This window comes from Periplaneta americana, chromosome 16 (assembly GCF_040183065.1).
Source record: "Periplaneta americana isolate PAMFEO1 chromosome 16, P.americana_PAMFEO1_priV1, whole genome shotgun sequence".
Taxonomy (NCBI): domain Eukaryota; kingdom Metazoa; phylum Arthropoda; class Insecta; order Blattodea; family Blattidae; genus Periplaneta; species Periplaneta americana.
In genome coordinates, this window is record NC_091132.1 from 45,140,641 (window position 1) to 45,149,256 (window position 8,616).

At 33.3% G+C, this 8,616-nt stretch overlaps 1 protein-coding gene across 1 annotated transcript; it reads right to left on the bottom strand.

Annotated features, from left to right (window-relative positions):
• Positions 1-1,152: 1,152 nt before the first annotated feature.
• LOC138716198 (cuticle protein 19-like) lies at positions 1,153-8,403 on the bottom strand. Its single transcript, XM_069849034.1, has 3 exons — positions 8,361-8,403; positions 5,500-5,598; positions 1,153-2,155 (listed from the first exon to the last, which is right to left on the bottom strand). Exons 1-3 carry the CDS (start codon positions 8,373-8,375, stop codon positions 1,934-1,936), a joined length of 336 nt encoding a protein of 111 aa, XP_069705135.1. The 5' UTR covers positions 8,376-8,403; the 3' UTR covers positions 1,153-1,933.
• Positions 8,404-8,616: the final 213 nt, after the last annotated feature.

Genomic DNA, 8,616 nt, shown 5'->3' on the forward strand with positions numbered 1-8,616 from the left:
ATTTTATCGAGCAATGAAAAAATCGGATACAGAGAAAGAATGAACAGAGTCCACGCAGAACTATGTAAAAAAAGTTGCATTACCAGTGTTCAGTTTGGTGCTGTTCTCGTGTTTTTTACTTGATTATTTAACGATGCTGTATCAACTACTAGGTTATTTAGCGTCGATGAGATTGGTAATGAGCAAGATGGTATTTGGCGAGATAAGGCCGAGGATTCGCCATAGATTACCTGAGCTTCACCTTACGGTTGCGAAAAACCTCGAAAAAATCCAAACAGGTAATCAGCTCAAAGGGGAATCTACCTATGTTCGAGTGCAACTTCAGACCAGCAGGCAAGCATCTCAGCCCACTGTACTACGCCGATGGCTCTGTTCATGTGTATTTCATTTTTATTATGGCCGGAATGTGAGTGAAGGGATTTTTACATGAAAATTGGTTATTCTACTAAAAAACTATAAGAGTTGGGCAAAATTGCACAAGCATACGTTGTGCTCATTACGAACAATACAGCAGAACACACCGCCATGACACAACAGTGCACTATGTCATTCGTTTGCTAATTCCCGCCCTATACAGGAACCAATCAGATTCACTGATGGCAGCTGATGGATACTGCCACCACCTGTGCAAGCTGATGGCACCGGTGCGACACCGATGAAATTCGGAAAACCGTGATGCCATCAGATTGCTCAGCGCTGAGATTCGGAATACGCTCCAACTCACTTACCCCCACCCTAAGGTTTTTACTGTAAGCTATTGCGTACGATTGCATTTGGTTTCATTAGATAATGAGTCACTTGTACCCTTTTATGTTTTAAAATGAAATAAAATATAGGACCCAGTTTCTGAGTAAAAAATATCAGAATTCGATAAAAATTTAAAGTGAATAATAATATAGAATAAATACAACTTTACAAGCGTAAGCAGATAGTACACTAGAAATAAGACTCCGAAACACATATTGAAAAGTTCATTGGAGGAACAACCAATAGGAAAAACGGATATAGATCTACCACGATTAATGTGGAGAGATCAGGCACACCTTCAAGTCACAAAGAACCTAATCGACACATGTTCATTATGATAACATATTTTTCTCTTCCTTGAAGAGCTACCTAAGATGACTTAATGTCTTTTACTTCCGACCGATTCATATAAAGGTCCTTTTAGTATAGTAAATTATTTATTTTGAAATAAAGTATCTCCTTAATTTTGATGGTGTGTTCTACTACTTCTTTAAATTATTCAAAAAGAACATCTACATCAAGATGAAGAGAATCACGTAAAGACAGAAACTTAAATGGTTATAGAGTGAATAGGATGGTTGTGAAGGACATTCTTTCATTACGTAATGTTATAAAAAATTGAAACAATTAAATACTTTATATTAATAAAAGTTAACAAAAATCTTCGTACATTATTTCAACATCTATGATACATTGCAAAATAAATGAACGAAATTGGATAAGGGATAAATGTATTTTACAAAGTAATAGATATCCTCATTTAGCAATTCTGTTACCCATTATGAATTTTATTAGTTGAATTTTCATGGATATATCTACTATAACATGTAACAAACATCGAATTTTAAGTTTACACCTAAAATTCAATATTTAGTCAAACTAACGAACTCAGTATTTACAAAATCATAATTCATCGAAGGTTCGAAACAAAATTATATCGTTTTGATATCAACAGACTAGAAGAATTTGTGCTATTTAAATCTCGAATAGATCTCGGTTTGTTCAGTGAAATAACGTAGGCTTAAGATGGACATCAGAGCTATGAACTACAGCAAATATTATATAGAATAGTAATACCAACAATACAACTATTTTCGTTGCATTTTCAATTCTTTCTCACAATTTAATCAAGTTCCTTGATGACTTCAGCGGCTCTCAGAAGTCTTGATCTCAATGCTATATGCTTCTAATGATGTGTAGGGTGCACGGCATGTCCAGACCTCTGCACGTGAGCGTGGAATCCGGTGTGTTTGTCAGCGGTGTAGTGTACAGTACGGATAGTTCCATCAGGTTCCACCAACATGTAGTGTCCCTCGACTTTGTGGCCATCTCGTTTCTCAGCCTGTTCCTTGATGTCGTGAGTGTGTGGATCCTTCACTCCGTACTTGAACTCGTATTTTGGGTGTCCCTGTAATTATATTCAGTTATTCATGTAGCTTGACATTATCAATTAATTATTAAATTGAATTTGTACAAACTATTTCCTAATTCACTGCGGGCTAACGCAAGGAGATGCGCTATCACCTTTATTTTTTAACTTCGCTCTAGAATGTGCCATTAGGAAATTTCAGGATAACAAAGAGGGTTAGGAATTCAACGGGTTACATCAGCTTCTTGTCTATGTGAATGAGGTGAATATGTTAGGAGAAAATCCACAAACAATTACAGAAGACACGGGAATTTTACTTGAAGCAAGTAAAGCGATATGTTTGGAAGCAAACCCCCCGTGAACAGAATATTGTTCGAAATGGTAATATAAAAATTGGAGATTTATCCTTCGAAGAGGTGGAAAAATTCAAATAGCTTGTAGCAACAGTAACAAATATAAATCACACTCGGGAGGAAATTAAACTCGGAATAAATATGGGTAAATGCCTGTTATTATTCGACTGAGAAGCTTTTGTCATCTAGTCTGCTGTCAAAAAATCTGAAAGTTAGAATTTATAAAACAGTTATATTACCGGTTATTCTGTATGGTTGTGAAACTTGGACTCTTGCTTCGAGAGAGAAACAGAGATTAAGGGTGTTTGAAAATAATGTTTTTAGGAAAACATTTGGGCTAAGAGGGATGAAGTTACAGGAGAATGGAGAAAGTTACACAGCACAGAACTGCACGCATTGTATTCTTCACCTGACATAATTAGGAACATTAAATCCATACGTTTGATATGGGCAGGGTATGTAGGAAGTATGGGCGAATCCAGAAATGCATATAGAGTGTTAGTTGGAAGGCCGGAGGGAAAAAGACCTTTGGGGAAGCCGAGACGTCGATGGGAGAATAATACTAAAATGGATTTGAGGGATGTGAGATATGATGAAAGAGACTGGATTAATCTTGCACAGGATATGGACCGATGGCGGGCTGATATGAGGGCTGCAATGAACCTGTGGGTTCCTGAAAAGCCATTTGTAAGTAAGTACAGACTATTGAGAGAAATATCACTAGACGTTATTGCTCTGTAATGACTTAATTAGATGTCAATCTAGGCTGAAAAGAAAAACTAACGATAAGAATTGTGTAGTTTTGGAAACTTGAAACTTATTTTAGACGACATGCAAATTAGGTTTGATGTCTCTTAAAATCATACTTTAAGTCTTTTCCAAACTATTATGGCAGTAGGTTGCGATGTTTATAAGTATATATTTTAGAAAATACATAATAATTCGAATACAATTAAGCTTGACTTCTTATCTACATCCAATATTATTTAGTACAGTGTGGACATAACTTGTGATTTGTTATGCAGAAACAATTTTCGGGCCAGCAGACTTACATCTCGAAATATAAACTATATTCAGGATTTTTTTCGCCTTTTAAAACCCAACGGCTAATATGATAACCATTAGATCTCAGCGTGTAGAATCAAGCTACATTCATTTTGACGTGTAACATCTACCTATATTTTACGTATAACAATAGAAAAAAACGTGAAATGATATTGTTGAAGGGAAATTATACTAACGTCATTTAACTTCGATTTCCATAGAAATACCTACGTCAGAAATATCAAAGCGCCTGCACTGCATCCTGTCAACAACCCGCACAACATTTCCTTAAGAAGGATGATTGCACTTTGTCTTGCTGATATGTGAACATTGTAGGATTTGTATTGCTTGTAGTATGAGCTCGTAATTCAGGCGTTTTTACATCCTTGACCTACGTTATATCCCATAAACAAAACAGTGTGTCCACAAATGGATCTACAAGGCGCATTGACATCATCGCTATCCCGACAAGATGAACAAGCGGATTCATAATTGATCGAACTGTAAGGATGGAAACATATGAAAATCAACCTGCTGAGGTACATCAGGAAAAATGCGACATATACGACCCCACTATACCATATTATAAGGAAAAATATCATCTAACGTCGATCGAAGTTATTGGATTACTGATTGGGGCTAGAGGAACCTTCACAAAAAGATTCGCGCATTTTTGTAAGCAGTTTGGTCTAGGACAAACTCTTGTCACTAAAGTATCTATGTCTGCAGTGAAGGGATCTATAAAAATCCTAAGAAACCATCTCTACAGTTATATAGATTGATCTCTTTGCTATGGCGATCTGCTCACTTAAGTTGGGTCTTGCAACCAGTGCTAAATAGACGACTGTGATCATCGAATAGCTAATAGATACTAGGAAATTTTGTTTCTTCTGGAATTAATGATATTTTGTTTAGTCTTTTCCAATTATTTCTAATTGTGCTATTTCATATTCTTTTTCTTCTCCATTGTTTTATTTTTTTCTTCCATTATAACAAAACTTTTATGGTAAGCTTTGTCTTCTAAGGAGCCTTCACTTGGAGGAAGCTGAATAAAATTTATTCGAAATAAAAATAACCTATTTAGAATAGTTTATTATAATTCATGGAAGGGTTTGCAATACATAAAAAAATTATGTTATTCAATTGTACTATAATATGAACGCCAAACAGATGGAGAAATAGCAATAACAATATTTACGGAATATTGTGCTTATAATACATTGTACACCAGATAATTATTGCCTACGACTCTCACAGTTCTTTTACTTGTCCTGTTAATACTGCGTGCTGGTTTAATACATTATTATTGGAGGATTGACTGTGCTCCACAGTTTATTTAATTCCGTTCGTTAGACACACTTAAATCATGCAACAAATTGCATTTATTTATTTATTCATTTATTATGTATTTATTTATTTAATTATTTATTTATTCATTCATTTATTTATTTATTGATCTACTTACCTATTTCTTTGTTTACTTATTTTTAAATTTATTTATTTATTTACTTATCTATTTACCTATTGATTTATTATTTATTTACTTACCTACTCATTTATTTATTTATTTACTGAACTACTTACCTATTTATTTATTTATTTCCTTATTTTCTTATTTATTTATTTATTTATTCATTTATTGATTTATTTATTTATTTATTTATTTATTTATTTATTTATTTATTATTTTTTAAATTATTTCTTCATTTATTTGTTTGTTTATTTCTTTCTTTGTTTGTTTTAATATCTTCCACGTAGCCTTAATCATAGAAATTACCTCAAATCCTCGGGCTTCTTTTTCTGATTTTCAACTGTCTTGTAATACAGACATTTCCTCGGAACACAGAAAAATGAAGTACGAAGTCGTGTATCGCAATTGTTTTTTCTTTGTTACATCAGTTAAGGAGTAATCCCACAAACACTGTATTTTATCATTTATATTGCACCTGTTGTATACTGTATATGTTTCTAATATTAGAAACTCACGTGGTGATATTCTTCCACGTGGTGCTGTGCAGCTGGCAGATGGTGATGATGATCCTGGGCAAGAACTGCAGCAGCCAGTGTTGTTATGACAACCGAGAACTAAAAAACGAATTATCGTTATAAAGATGGCATTTATTTTAACATTCTGCGTTTTATTTATCATTTCATAAGTCATTTCTTTATTATGACATGAATAATATTGCAATTTTAATTACTAATTTCATCTATCTTTCAAAATGTACAAAACGAATTAATGCATTTATTGTAACGGAAATAAGTAGAAAAAACTTTCGCTTTCTCCATTGCACTCTAAAATAATTTACGATTCTAGCTGTAAAGAACAACACTCAACTTACATCATTTAAGGGTTGTACAATTAAGTAAATGTAATAATAATAATAATAATAATAATAATAATAATAATAATAATAATAATAATAATAATAATAACAATAATAATAATCCGTAGCGCTACTACCCGTGAAGGGCCTAGACCGACCAGCCGGCTGCCCACATGCCGAAGCAGAGGTGGACGATCATCCAACCAGAATGGAGATATCGTGTGGTTAGCACGATGATACCCCAGCCGTTATAGCTGGCTTTCGCAACCGGATTTCGCTATCTATTGTAGCTCCCCAAGTGCATCATGATTCTGGGTGGGTACCGGTCCCATACACTGGCCGAAATTTCATGAGAAAATTTATTCCCCCATGAGGACTAGAACCAGTGCGCATTCCGTAACGCCAGTCCCAGGCAGGATGCCTTAGACCACAACGCCACGGCGCGGGACAGTAAATGATATTAATTTTGTAAAAAAATATATATATTTTATATAATCGGTTTTGAAGTTTTATTATTTACGTAATTCAGTCTTAAAATCAATATAAGTACTGTTTAAAAGTACATATGCCTTTTACAATTAAATTTTGTATTAGACCCTAAGAATACTACTTTTTTGTTATGGAAGAATATAGTAAAATTCACATGTAAGCTTAACTCTACTCTACGATGGACATTTTCATGCAAATTCTTGTAACGGGGAGAATTTTCAGTAATGTGGAAAGAAGGTAATAAATTTACAAAAATGATCTCCGGTTAGTCCTGTGGATTGTCTCCATTTCCAATTGTTTGTGATGAGAAGAGATTTATAAAATTACATTTATGAGTTCGTCTACAGATAAGTATTTTTTTTTTTTTTTACAGAAAAGTAGTTTTACTTTCCATCTTTCACTTTCATAATGGATTGAATTATGTTAAATTTTCAATGTGGATCATGTAAATATTTTCGAGGCCCGATATTATTGTCAAATAATTTTTTATTTGAACGCATAATTCTGCAAAAATTAATATTTAGAAGATGATAAAGATTCTCTCTTATCCTGTTTCTGTAATGGTACTTTTGCTTACATTTCAAAAAGTAATTCAGGCATTTATTTTCAAACATTTTTGTTGAAACATATCTTTGATTGGAGCCCTACAGTAATTACGAAAATCATAAATTTCTTTAACCGGAAGATTTTATGTGTATTATATGCTATACTATTCATTAGTCAAACTACTTCACGTCAAAAGATATTAATATATATGAGGTGTTTGAAAAGTGATGGTCAATAATTTACAGACGAATAGTGAAGCTAATGCAACCAAAAAACTCCAATATTCATTGGTCCGAAAATGAACCATAATTATTATTGCATGAACGGTTAATTTGCGGACCATTGTTTATTCGAGCTTTCAGTTTCTATTTTTCATCTTAAATGATTGACCATCACTTTTGAGACACACTGTATAATCGCTATAGTTTTGCATTAAATTAGCATTTATTTTCTTCTTATCTCCTATAACATTCAAAACCATGTTTTTGTCCATGTGATTGCTATTGTGCTGAATACATTACTTTGTAGCCATTATCGTTAATACCTTCGTGGACGTCTTTTCATTTCGGCGGTTTGTTTTTGTTTTAATTATTAACCGATTATCATTTGCCCTATTATGTTATTATTGCTCCATTAGTCTTTACATTTTACTAATTAGGACCTAAAATTATAAATGTACTAAGTGCCAAAAACAATTTTCTAAGATATTGATGAAAAACACGCTGTGAAATGCATGTTGAGAAACCTGTAACACCGTCTTTTGGCGCAAGAATGATTCACTTACAGTTGAGCTATGACAAAGACAATTTAGTATGATATTCTCATACGCATGTTCCTTCCTTAGATTGAATAAAATTAAATTTAAAAAAATGTTGCATTATTCCTATATTTGCGCTTGTTTGATTGTTACAAATTAAGAGCTATTAACTTCTAATAAACATAACTACATCCCACATAGATGTACATTAAGTTATTCAATATTAACTAACTAGTAGGTAATGAATACTGTATAAACATAGAGGAGAGTTGAGTAATATCGGACATCGGGTAATATCGACAGTGAGTTTCTTTCATCTGCCACTAGATGATAGTACCTGAATCACATGGTTACGTTTCTGTGATGTCGCATACAGAAACGTAAACATGTTATTCAGGTACTACCATCTGGTGGTAGATGAAAGAAACGTACTGTCCGATATTACCCGATGTCCGATACTACCCAACTCTCCCCTAATTCGATCTATGGCTTAGGAAAAATCATCGAGTTTAAAGAAGCAGATGGCATGACTTGAAAACAGTCTTCAGAAAGGATGAAAAACTCTACTCTATTTCCGTCAGAATCCTAAATTCATTTTAGCACAATTGCAGCATTTTATTTTAATTTATTTAACAACTGAACAAGATAAGTAATTCCATCGCTTATACATCAAAACTTGAATAAATTTTTCAATTCTTGACTCACTACTTTCATCTTCTTATACTTACTTTGAGGAGCGCCATTATGATGTTTTGCTGTGAGCTGCAAGCAATTCAGTGAGAAATGTAACGGAGATCTTACATTATATAGCACAACCAGCTTGTGTTGCGTGAATAATACACATTCTAGTTTAAATAGCGTACATCTCTAGTATTGTCACATTCCGATATATTAGTCCACTTTCTAATTTGCATTTAATTAACTGCAAGAGAATAACCTTCAATACTTTCATTGTTAGAACCATACAGTATGCTTCCTGTATCA

Coding starts and splice junctions, on each gene's coding strand:
- LOC138716198 (XM_069849034.1), bottom strand. Junction 2,156..5,499: donor ACGTGGAAGAATATCACCAC/GTGAGTTTCTAA, acceptor ATATAATTACAG/GGACACCCAAAATACGAGTT.